At 35.3% G+C, this 13,463-nt stretch overlaps 1 protein-coding gene across 1 annotated transcript in view; it reads right to left on the minus strand.

Annotated features, from left to right (window-relative positions):
• The window catches only part of BRWD1 (bromodomain and WD repeat domain containing 1), a 110,031-nt gene that overhangs the window by 57,911 nt on the left and 38,657 nt on the right, over positions 1–13,463 (minus strand). Inside the window, 3 exon segments of the mRNA XM_008584987.1 lie at positions 1,314–1,407; positions 10,715–10,724; positions 12,854–13,039. Coding sequence (XP_008583209.1) covers positions 1,314–1,407; positions 10,715–10,724; positions 12,854–13,039 — 290 coding nt within the window.

Consider the following 13,463-nt stretch of genomic DNA (forward strand, 5'->3'; position numbering starts at 1 on the left):
AAAGTAAGCCCTATTGGTGTCTAATTGAACCAAAAATCTATAATCAATAATGTTTTACTACATATAAGCATACAACTAGAAGAAAGGAGATCAAATGTGCACATCACAAATGATTAAGTATTGCAACGATGCTTGGGCTAATTACCCTAAATAGATCAACACACATTATATATACATATCGAAACATAGTTTTTACCCATAAATATGTACAATATGTTTAAGTAAAAAAAAAATTGTAAATAAAAATCTCTCAAAACTTATTTTTCCAACAAAAATATTTGAAAAATTAATCTCAATAATTATTTTAGTGAAGTTAAATTTGATTAGAAAAATACCCTAGCACTATAGCCATTAGGTATTCATTCAGAGTGTCAATATATTTTTTTTTAGTACTTGACCTAAGGATGGACTGAATCACTTTAAAATATTAACTATTTTTATTTAATTCTCAAAGCTCAAGTCATAAACAAAAGCACTTAGGGCCATCAAGCTTAAACAGGGCCTTCAATGGAATACAATAGGCACGTACATGTGACCTCTTACAACATGACTTCAAGACTGAGCAATCAATTGATACAAAAACCCTCCAATCACAATCAGTTTTCACCATAGTTTCTAATACTGATCTTGCACACATTTTGTGTACCTTCACGAACTCAATGTTGGTGCTACTTGTGTGATGCCCAAGAAAATCCAAAGAGAGAAATTAAATACTAACAGATAATATTTTGTCAGGTAGAGTTACACAAACCATTTAACATCTAAAATTTTTTTTTAAATGCATGATTTAGATAACTTCATAAATAGATAAAGCTAACCGGTAGTTTCAGAAGTCAAAATAGTTGGTTATCTTTGGTTTTTTTTTGATTGTTTGTTTGTTTGTTTGTTTGTTTTTTAAATAGTTGGTTATCTTTGAAGGAAAGAGAGAAGTTTTTTTTGTTTGTTTGTTTGTTTGTTTGTTTTTTAAATAGTTGGTTATCTTTGAAGGAAAGAGAGAAGTGATTGAGAATGAACACAAAGCGCTCTTGATGTGCTAGTAATTTTATAATTCTTGACCTGTGTGGTCATTAGACTACAGTTTTCTGGAATCCTTTAGCACTGTTCCATACTATGTAACTTTCTTAAAGTTTTCAAACTAATCCTTCCTAATTCCTTAAGTCTACTATTTAAAATACCAAACAGAAAACCTTAAGTAAGAAATATTTTACTTCGGAAGAAAGTTACTATTATTTTTATAAATCAAAAAGAAAACTCTAAAATTCAATTTAATTTTTAATTTGCTTATTCCTAAGAAAACAGAATTTAGGTTTTACCATTTGTGAGAGCTGGAAAGTCTTCCTTTTTCTTCCTATTATATAAAGATTTCTTTCCTCTTCACCTTTCTCTATTCGGAAGTCTTCCAATTTCCTACAAATTTAAATACCCACTCGTATTAGTTAACTGAACTGACAGATAACTAAGAAATATAAAGAACAAAAATTAATCATGATTCTAGAAATCACAAGTTTATATACTTTTAAAATCAATATACAAAATTCCTAAAGTTAAAACAAACCTTTTTAGAAAATTTAATATGAATAAATAGAAATCTCAGAGGTAGCTAGGACATCCTATTTTTCATATTTAACACAAAAATATTCATTCATTTGTACTCTGATTGGCACTACTGGAATCAATTTAAACAGGATGTACCATATTAGCTACTCAAAATGTTCCCATAATTGTCTAAGATTACAATTTTTTTCTCTAAAGAGCAGAGTCCTCTTCCAAATTTATCATGTTTATAAATGTTTTATTATTTACAGAAGTAGCAATGTTACTAGTTTTTCTAACCACCTTTATTTCATTCAGATGATACAAACGAAGATAATGTTGTTGTGACCAATTTCCAAGCAAAAGACCTTCCACCATGAGGAAGATACTTAACACCATTTTTATTTTCTGTGGGAAAAGACTGAACATCCCTTTTCTCCAATTTGAACATTACTGAAAACATGTGGCTTTATGTTTTTGTTCCCTTTAATATCCCACTGGAAAAAGTTTCAAGACTGACATCTTGGCCATGCTCCAAGTGACTAAGTGTAAGTACAAATGCTTTAAGGACAAAAACTGATTTATAAGGAAACCACTTTTTTCTCAAGGTACATCTGCAGCCCACACTGATTACAGTGGAATATTATTCTATCCTCAAAGGATTTCTAAATCAGACAATCGTTTACAAGAAGTTGTCAACTGTACCACTTTTATGTGAATTTAAGGAACAGTACACAGTATGCATAATGAGGTTTTTCACTTACAGCCAAATGAAATTCCTGTTATCTGTAAATTCCGTTTACAAGAAGTTGTCAACTGTACCACTTTTATGTGAATTTAAGGAACAGTGCACAGTATGCATAATGAGGTTTTTCACTTACAGCCAAATGAAATTCCTGTTATCTGTAAATTTCCCTTTAATAATGAAACACTGTATACAATTCTTTCTCAATCAATAAAGCAAAGTAACATTCAAGGCTCTCATAGGTGTCATTTTCAACTGTAATTCTACTCCTAATGAAGATGATGAGCTAAGAAGGGTGGTATTATAAAAGATAACAGACTGTATATGCAATTCATTCACGCTTTTAGAATGTGATGAAAGAATTAAAGTAGGTTCCCTAACAATCTCTGCCTTGTGTTGAGCCTCATGACCTCAGTGTGAACATCTTGTTCTTAAGAAAAGGCTAAAACGTGCCTAGGGCTGAAACACACTGATTAATGCATAATTTGTGTGAAAGCAGTCAATAATAGAATGAAGCATGAAGATTCTTTGCTCAAAACTGCACAAAGACATTTTCAACTTTCTGATGTAACTTGTAACCAATGAGTGTTAACTTCTGTATTTGGCCCACCAATGAGAATGGAATAACTCCACTCTGTGATGGTCCCCTCCACTCTGTAACCTTCTCTTTAAAATCTTTGCTCTTTGTAACAGGCTCCCAGAGCAATTCCCAACTCTGTTGGCTGGTATTTTCCTGACTATATCCTCACATTTTGCTCCCAATAAACTTTATGAAATTATTTTGCCTTGACAGCCTGAATTTCTGTCAACTAATGAATAGAATTTCTACTATAACTGGATCAAGACAAACTACATGCATGAGAAGAATTACCTCTACTGGGAAGCAACACTATGTGCTCATAGCTCTGAACAGTAGGGTCATTTATTTTCACACTTTTATCTATCACCTAAGTTTTTCAGAACAGACACCTCATAATTTTATAGTAAGAAAAAATCTTAAATTCTCTTCATCCTAAACAGTTATGCAAAATTTGTGGTTGTTTCCACTACAGAGATTGTTATCAAGGGCACTGATCACTACTCTCTTAATCAGTATCTCCTTCATACAATCCAAGGTCAACTTTATTTTAGAATACAACATAAGAGAGCAAAGCTATGCTCTTCTTTGTGAAAATTATATTGTGGCAGACAGCTAGCTAACTCACAAAATCCATTCTCTTTTTCTTCCTTACAGATTCCAAATTTTTATCTAGGCTCTTTGCTGTCCCCAATAATAACTGTTATTATCTAGCCTCCTCGTTACCTTAGTATGGCCAAATGACAACATTCTGGTGAATGAGTTATGAGCAAAAATGCCATGTGGCTGCTTAAAAGAAGTTCCCTCATCTAGAAATGCCTGTTATATCTTCTGCCTATCTTCCTTCTTCTGTCCTAAATCTCAACCTACATCACAGATAAAGATACATGATGGCTAGAGCTTCAGCAGCTATCTTGGGCCTTTGAGGTGACGTTAAGACTAAAAGCCAAGCTATAAGACAGGGATCAGAAACAGGAATCTAAATCCCTGGTTAACTGTAGATCCACGATTCCAGGCTTATATGTCCAGTCTTCCTTTAGGTAAGAAAATAAATGCTTGTTAAGGAACAATTCTTCAGGTCTTTCTCTGCTGATACCTCCTTGACAATGAAAAGTACCTCAAAAATGACCCTCTCGGTTCTGATAACCATGAAACTCTGATGCAAATTTTAAAATTAATTATAATTATTATTAATTGAAACACTGACTGGGTATTTGCTTATACTGAGGAGTTTGGGTTTTTCTTAAGGTATGGAAGTGTCATACTATATACATGATAGTGATTTTCTGTATTTCTTATCATAATTCCATATTTTGCTTTTCACTATATTTTATTGTGTACATATAAAACCTTCTCAACTTCATTGTAAAATGTAAGTGCTACCCAGTATTACTCCACCAATCACTGAAACTCTTCTAGCTAAACACATGAAAGAAACACTTTTATAAAATTATATTCAAGGTATTAGTTGTCATAAAACACAGACATAACAGAACACTGAAACATTTTAGATACCACTGAAAAAAGTATTTGCTGCCTCCATTTCAATGATAACTCAAAAAGCAGTACAAGTTAGTTGCAAGGAAGACTCCTATTGCCCAGAATGTAATTATAAAAAATTATTTCTCACTAAAAGAAAACAGGGCTGCTTAAGAGAAAAGACAAAACTGATTACAGATCTAGGTCAAGAAACTTACAAAATGAACATCTTGCCATGCCAGATAGCACGGATGCTACGCAAGATCACTACCAGTCATTTCCATCTCTGGCCAGAGATGAAACAATTTACATATCAATAAGAAACACCAGAAATAAGTTAAATCCCAACAATGCGATTTATACACTGAAACACACACACATATACACAAATTGGTCACAGCTGAAAGATGAAAGAGAATAAATCTTTATTCTGAAGGTAAATAAATCAAAAGAATTGAGCATCTACCCTGCTTTTGTAAGTACGTACAAACTTTACTACTGGATAATGAAATTTGGGTAAAAAAATTTTTTTCAAAGTAGCAAATGAAGCTTTGATAGCGAAGAATACCTGATGAATTACTGAATCTAGACATTAAGCCAAGTTACTAACATCATAAAAAGAGAGACTAGGTATTGGATGTTCCTTCTGATAGAATTATACCTTTTTTTTCAAAGTAGCAAATGATGAAGCTTTGATAGCGAAGAATACCTGATAAATTACTGAATCTAGACATTAAGCCTAGTTACTAACATCATAAAAAGAGAGACTAGGTATTGGATGTTCCTTCTGATAGAATTATACCATTTATGAAACAGTCTTGCAAAAAACTAATCACATTTATTACTTTAAAACAACTGGAAACTGAATCACTGACTAGGTACTTGGTTATGCTGAGGAATTTATTTTTTAAGGTATGGTAGTGGCATTGTGGGTACATTTTAAGACAATTCCTTATCTTTTAGAAATACATACTGAATGGCCGGCCCGGTGGCGCACTGGATAGTGCGCCGCTTGGGAAGCGCGGCGGCGCTCCCGCCCGAAGGTTCGGATCCCACATACAGACCGGTTCCCGCTCACTGGCTGAGCGGGGCGCGGGAGCAACACCAAGGGTTGCGATCCCGTTGCCGGTCCCCGGTCCGGTACGGGGGCAACACTGAGGGTTGCGATCCGTTGCCGGACACGGAAAAAGACAAAAGACAAAAAAAAAAAACTTTAAGGAAAAAAACAATGTGACTAAGATCAAAATATAGAATACTGAACAAATATTAAGTTTTAATTTCCACTAAACTTTCTGAAACTGTAAAATGTATAAACATTTCCATTATGTTATATTTGCATTCCTAACAACCTTGCCTTCTTCAAAAGTGCACCCTAAAAGAGTCTCTTGGAAAAATTAGTGTTGAAGACAGACTCCTCAAATTGAGAAGAGCTCTAACAACAACATTAATTGTGACTCTCAAGAAATAGTGCCACCCAGGAAGAGAGCTGCCAAAGTGGATATTAAAGAATTCATACAAATGAAATATTGTGGGGAAATGCTGACAGCACTTGAACTAAGCAGAGCAAGTGGGTGATGAGGCAATGTAAACAACAGGATTGCCACTAAGGTGGTAGGGCGACAGGAGAGAGGGCGACCTCCACAAGCTTGAAGGCAACAGAAGCTAAACACAGGCTTCTAGGAAGGACAGTCTTAAAATACAGGGTGAGAGGGCTCCTCCTATTAATGCTACAGAAAAACTGAAGGTTATATCCTTTCCTGTGGGAGGCTATCACATTCTACTCCGGCTATGCCACCTCTCCTTGCCTAGGGAAAAATACACATGAGCGAACACAACTTCTGCCTACTTCAATGAACAACATTCTATTTACCAAATATAAACTAATCTGCATTACAGAACACACATTGAAGACATTCCTGTGAAACAACAGGCACGAGCCCTTCACAGGTACCAGTGTTATGAGAAAACTTCTAGATTAAAAGAGACAAAATAGTTAAATGCAACAAGCAAGACTTAATTAAATCCTAAATTTTAAAAAAGCCACAAAGAAGGACATTGGGAAAACTGTGGAAATGTGAAATGAGGACTATAAATTAGACAGCAGTACAAGGGGGTCTTCAAAAAGTTCGTGGAAAATGGGAATAATGAAAAAACTATGCAAGGATTGCCCTTTTTTTTTTTTTTGCACCAAAACTCAGTATACACTAACTTGTTAACAACATGTCTGAACAGGATCTCATTTGAGACACCAAGAAAGATAAGACAACAGTTTGAAAAGAGCCCCTATCAGAGCAACATGAATTCTGTTGAAAGTGAAGCAAGAACAAACGTCAAATTTATGGTGTGCTAAACTGAAGCAAAAACAAACATCAAATTTATGGTGAAGTTTGGGTAGAAGAATGATGAAACCACTGATGTTTGCAAAAAGTTTATGGGTACAATGCCCCAAAGAAATCAGGATTTTTTAATCTCTTAATTCCATTTTTCCAAGAACTTCAAGTCCTGTCATACTGCATCAATATAAAGTTTAAGTGTAATCATGGTTACATAAGTATGATTATGTAAGACAATGTCCCTGGTTCTTGAAGATATAGAATGAAGCATTAAGGTATAAAGTGTTACAAGTCTTCAATTTACAAAAGCTTCAGGGGAAAAAACATACAGAAAAAAAGTGAGACATCTCAAATGGTTCATCTTACACAATTCTGATTGAAAAATTACAAGCATACTTTGTGCTCGATGGGTGCCCAAACTGTTATACCCAGATCAGCTGCAGACAAGAGCAGAGCCTTTGAGTGAGACATCTCAAATGGTTCATCTTACACAATTCTGATTGAAAAATTACAAGCATACTTTTTGCTCGATGGGTGCCCAAACTGTTATACCCAGATCAGCTGCAGACAAGAGCAGAGCCTTTGATGGAAATTTCTAACAAGTGAGATCAAGATCCTGAAGCATTTCTTGGAAGAATTATAACAGGAGATGAAATGGGTTTACCAGTATGATCCTAAAGACAAAGCACAATCAAAGCCATGGCTACCAAGAGGGAGAAGTGGTCCAGTCAAAGTAAAAGCAGACTGGTTAAGAGCAAAGGTCATGGCAAGGTATTTTGCTCTGGAGGGCCAAAGAACAGTAACATTAGCTTATTATGAGAGCATCTTGAGAAAGTTAGCCAAAGCTTTACCAGAGAAATGCCCAGGAAAGCTACTCCAGAGAGTCCTCCTCCACCACAACAATACTCCTACTCATATTCCTCTCATCAAACAAGGGCAATTTTGTGAGAGTACCAGTGAGAAATCATTAGACATCCACCTTACTGTCTTGATTGGTTCCTTCTGACTTGTGTTTCCTAATCTTAAAAAATCTTTAAAGGACACCCATTTTTCTTCAGTTAATAATATGAAAAAGACTGCGTTGACATGGTTAAATTCCCAGGATCCTCAGAGTTCTAAAGAATGAACTAAATGACTGGTATCATCACTTACAAAAGTGTCTTGAAATTGATGGAGAAATAAAGTTTATGTTTTTTATTTTTATCTCTTAATTCCATTTTCCATGAACTTTAAAAAATCCCCTTGTACAAAGTTTGTTGAGTGTAATCATTATAGTATGGTTATGTGAGAAAATGTCCCTGGTTCTTGGAAAACACAGAATGAAGGACTGAGGTATAAAGTGTCACAAGTCTTCAACTTACTCACGAAAGCTTCAGGAAAAAATATATAAGAGTATTTGTGTATGTGTGTACATATACAGAATGAGATAAAGCAAATGTAGCAAAATAATGAATCTAGGTAAAATATACATAAGCGTTCATTGTGTTATCCTTTCAACTTTTCTACAGAATTAACTTTTTTTCAAAATAAATACTGGCCAAAATAAACTGTAAGTTTAAGAGAAAAAAACCTTAATTTCTCATACTAACTTTTATAGTCCTAGTCAATAGACAGCATGACTTCATCAAAAAATTTTTTAATTCATCTGTGAGGTCATTGTCTTTAAAGTTCTTACAGCTCTGCCAGCCCAAGGAAAAGGAATCAGGCAAAATAAACTCAAACCTACAAGTTTAAGAAGATTTTGTATACCATTTAACAATATTTCTATCTACCATTCCATACAATTCAACAAAACATAATTTTAAAAACATAAAAATTACCATCTTTGTGTTCTAGCAATGTAATGTGAAAAACTTCCCTCCACAGACACCTCGAAATGTGTGATAAAACCCAAGGGCTTGAGTTTTAATGCCCATATGGAAAGGCCTTGGTCCTATCAGGCACACAGCTATAAATGAGAAATAGCCACCCAGTACCCCCAAAAACCAGAATCTTTTGGAGTGCTATACCCTAGACAAAATTCTATTCCACTTATCAGCAGAAGTAGATGATTAGACAACTTGTCTATCTCAGCCTGAATCCAGATAAGAGGAGGACCCTTCCCTAGGAATTCATAAACACCAGCCTATACCTCATCTGGGTTGGTGGGTTCAAATTTATATTATCCATATGTCCCTGTGACCTTATGCTCTGCTGTTCTAGAGATCTTGGTTCCAGAGGGAGGAACCTGCATAATCAGGAAATAAAAATGACCCCACTGAACTGGAAGTTAAAACCGCCACCTGGCCACTTTGGGCTCATCGTGCCTCTGAGTTAACTGGCTAAGAAAGTAGTCTTGGTGTTGGCTGGGATGATTGACCCAGACTACCAAGGGGAAGCTGGACTAGTACTTCACAATAGAGGTAGGAAGATTATGTTTGAAATACAAGAGATCCCTTAGGGCATCTCTTAGTACTGCCGTGCCCTATAATTAAGGTCAATGGAAAATTATAACAATCAAATCCAGGCAAGACTATGAATGGCCCAGACTCTTCAGGTATGAAGGTATGGGTCACTCCACCAGGTAAAGAACCACGACCCGCTGAGGTGCTCACTGAAAGCAAAGGGAATACACAGCATAGATAGTAGAAGAAGGTAGTTATAAATACCAGCTTCAACCACGTAACCAGTTACAGAAACAAGAATTGTAATTATCCTCCATATTGTGTTAAGAATATGTCTCTGTGTATATATATCATACATATATTAATTAAGCAGTCATCTTTTTGTTCCTCTTATTTTTTATCATGTACCATGAGACTTACTGACTTTATATCAGCACTTAAATACTGTTAACTTTATTTACATCATAGTATTTGCATTTATATGGGATATTGGCAGAAGAATAAATATCATCTAAGGACTTTACCTCCTCTCCTGGCAAAGGGATTAATGTTTTCGGTTGTACATGGGATAGCTGCAACATGTTAGGTGAAACTATTAACATCATTGGCCCATTTGAAGATTAAGTATGATTTAAGGAGATAGTATGGACACCAAGTTGACAAGGAGTGGAACTATGAAGGTTAATTTTAGGTGTCAACTTGATTAGACTAAGGAATGCCAAGAAACCAGGTAAAGCAATCTTTTTAGAGCCTGAGTGGACTGGGTGGGCAAGATCTGCCTTCAATATGGGCAGGAACCATCCAATCTGCTGGAGATGGGATACACTCTTCTCTCCTGTCCATTGACATCAGAGCTTGACACTCTTCAGCTTTTGGGTTCCAGGACTTACACCAAGGACACCATTGGCTTCCCTGGTTTTGAGGCCTTCAGACTTAAACTGAGCCTTGCTACCAGCATCCAGTTTGGGGACAGCCTATCATGGGACCATTCATTCTTCACAATCATTTGAGCTAATTTCCCTAATAAGATCCCTCTCATATAATTATAACATACCGTACTGATTCTGGAGAACCTTGACTAATATACCATGTGATCCCAAAACTACAAAGATGGTAAGTTAAAGAACTGGTCCTTGCAGGACCTGTATATCATAATGCCATCTTCCACCAAAGTTATTTTCCATGCAGTGATCACATCTTCGGAGTAGCCTGATTTTTGTTCTTTTCAGTAAAGGCAATTTGTCAGATATCTAATTCACTGTTTTATAAAGCTTCTTACATAAAGTCAAATATTATAGAACATATTTTACTATTAAAAAAAAAACCACGCTGGTGATAATGTTGGGTACCTTTACAGAACCATTTATAAAGCCATTCTGGAAAGATAAGCCCTCAACTTTGGTTGCACATCATTCCCACTAATAATTTCCTCCTAAAGATGAGCTCATTATCTAAAACACACAATGATACACAGCAGTATGCAAAGATATGTAACAATATAGGGTTAAGCTTCCCAAAGAACTTCAGATAAGAAATGTGATAAACACTGTAAAATAAATAACATATGGGGCAAAAAAAAAAATAATATATATATATAAAACCAAAAATATACAGACATTCAAACTCAGTGATACAGCAAAATTTCAAATCAAGATTGTATTACCACTTGACACCTATTCAAATGGCAAAAATCAAGAAACTAAAAAAACCAAATATTGAAGAAGTGAAGCAACAGCATCCTTTATATACTGCTGGTGAGAATGTAAATTGTACAACCTCTGTGGACAATAGTTTGGCACAATCAAGCTGAAAGCTCATATAGCTATATTTAGCATTTCCACTCCTAGATTAATATTCATACAAGGTCAAGGGTTCGGATACCCTTACCAGCCAGCTGCAAAAAAAATAAACAAACTTCATGTGAAATTCTTTCAAATATATACAAGACACATACAAGATTGTAGTAGCATTTTTGTTTGTGATCAGCAAAACCTTAAAATAACCCAAATGCCCATCGAAAGAATAAATAAAATTGGATATATTCATACAATGGGATAATACACACCAATCGAAATGAATCTTATACAACAGTAGAGAAATCTTAGAAATATTATATGAAAAAAGTCCCAAATGAATACAAACAACCCAGTAACCTTTTAATAGAGTTAAAAAACAAATGCTTCTTAGTAATGCATATAGGAACATAAAAACTATGTTTTTTTTTTTTTTCTTTTTTTCTTTTTTCGTGTCCGGCAACGGATCGCAACCCTCAGTGTTGCACCCGCATCTCGCTCAGCCAGTAAGCGGGAACCAGTCTGTATGTGGGATCCAAACCCTCAGCGGGAGTGCCGCCACGCTCCCAAGCAGCGCACTGTAGCAGTGCGCCACCGGGCCGGCCCCAAAAACTATGTTTTTTTAAAGGCAAAGGAAGGACCTACATAAGATTTAGGATAATTGTTACCTAGGGAGAGGGAAGCCAATGAAGATCGTGTGAATAGATGTAGGTTATCATCATGATTTAAAACAAATAGAAGACACGTGTAAACCAATGATAAAAGTATGTCATGAACAAAGGATTGATTAACCTAATTCTGTGCACCTGTTCAAAATAATTCACTATATAAAAAGAACTAAAACTTAAGGCATTAGACATTACCTTTAAAGTTAAATTTGAAAGACAACCAATACAACTTCTATTCATAATAGAAATATAAATTCAGGGCCGAGCCCGTGGCGCACTCGGGAGAGTGTGGCGCTGGGAGCGCAACAGCGCTCCTGCCACGGGTTCGGATCCTATATAGGGATGACCGGTGCTCACTGGCTGAGCGCGGTGCAGCCGGTCTCAAAAAGGACAAAAAAAAAAAAGAAAGAAAGAAAAGAAATATAAATTCAAAGACCAGTTAAATGCCCAACTGGATGAAGAAAGAGAGACCAAGAGTGCCAGAGCAGACAGATCTGAAGAAACTATCCAGAGCACAGCACTAAGTGATAAAGAGATAGGAAATAAAGTAATCTTGGGCAAGTATATTTTAAATGGTTTCCTCCTCCAAATAAAAGCATACATTCCTTGGCTATAAAGTAATTTGCTCAAAGTAGATTTCAGTAAAATATATTATTTTCCCACTAGTTGCCATTACAAAATAAAAATTAAGAGTCTACATAAAAGAAAAGGCGAATTCTCTAAAAGGCAAGTAAGCAGAAACATTTGGCAAAAAAAAGTGTTTAAAGCAGATATTTAAATTCGTGGCTGCATACCCCAGACAGGTGAGATATTGGCAGGGATTGCCTTTGTGGCACTGCTGGGATTTTATGGTGTTGGTCTCTAACCTGCAGCAGGTACCTTTCTGAGGGTGAGTTTTCATTTACATTGTTATTGCCAGTCTCTACATGATTCCCACTGCCTACTGCTACATCCCATTACCAAGGAAGGACTTAGCACTTAAAATCAGTTCAAGCCTTCTGATTCAGTAAGAAAAATTAGTACTCTACTCAATTCAGTTTTTCAAAAATTACATATGTTAAAGCAAGGAAAAGCTAAACTGTAGTTTTCCTTTAAAAAACACTTTATTTGCCCCCGTTTAATACAATTTTGTAAACTTTAAGAGCAAAAAAGGTTTCAGGAGCCTTTCATAGTACTTGAAAATCAAATGTCCGTTTGTTACATCATTTTTACACCTAATAAAGTTAAGTTGTAAAAATGTACTCCTTAAAGTTTTTCACACTACATGTACTTGACAGTATCATCATTTACTCTTCAATTTCAGTGCATCACATTAAGGTAAAATACTTCTCATATATTTACCTCTTCGAGGTGTTTCTTCCCCATTTAGAAGTCCACTTGGAAAAGTATCCTGATCTGCTACCATTCTCTGATCTTGCTGCTGCTGCAACTGTCTTATCATTCCATCAAGAACACTGGACTCTGGGCTTCGTTCACCATTATCATTGGTTTGGAGGCTTATAATTTGTTCAATCACCTCTCCATCACCTACAAGTTCAATTAATAAATATATAATCGTAATATATAGGAGCAGAAAACAATCCAAAAAAAAAAAACTTTCAGTAGACTATAATTAGAAATAATTGTCAGAATTCCTCTTTCCAAAAAATTATCAATTAGAAAAGATAACCTCCACATTAATAACTAAGTCAGAGAAAAGATTTAAAGCAAACAAAACCCTTCGTTTATAGTATTGACTACCACAAAAAACTCAACACGGCCTTTGAAATTCCTGGAAGTGAGAGCACAGAAACACATTTCTGTAAAGCTTTATTTTGCTGTTTCACACTAAAGCCCCTCATTTATACAAGATATATTTCACTAAAATCTTTTTTCCCAGAGTCTCTGAGGAACAGAGCAACTTTGGGTGATTTCTTTTTTTTTTTTTTTCCTTTTTGTCTTTTTTTTCGTG

Source organism: Galeopterus variegatus, unplaced genomic scaffold (assembly GCF_000696425.1).
Source record: "Galeopterus variegatus unplaced genomic scaffold, G_variegatus-3.0.2 Scaffold3416, whole genome shotgun sequence".
NCBI classification, from domain to species: domain Eukaryota; kingdom Metazoa; phylum Chordata; class Mammalia; order Dermoptera; family Cynocephalidae; genus Galeopterus; species Galeopterus variegatus.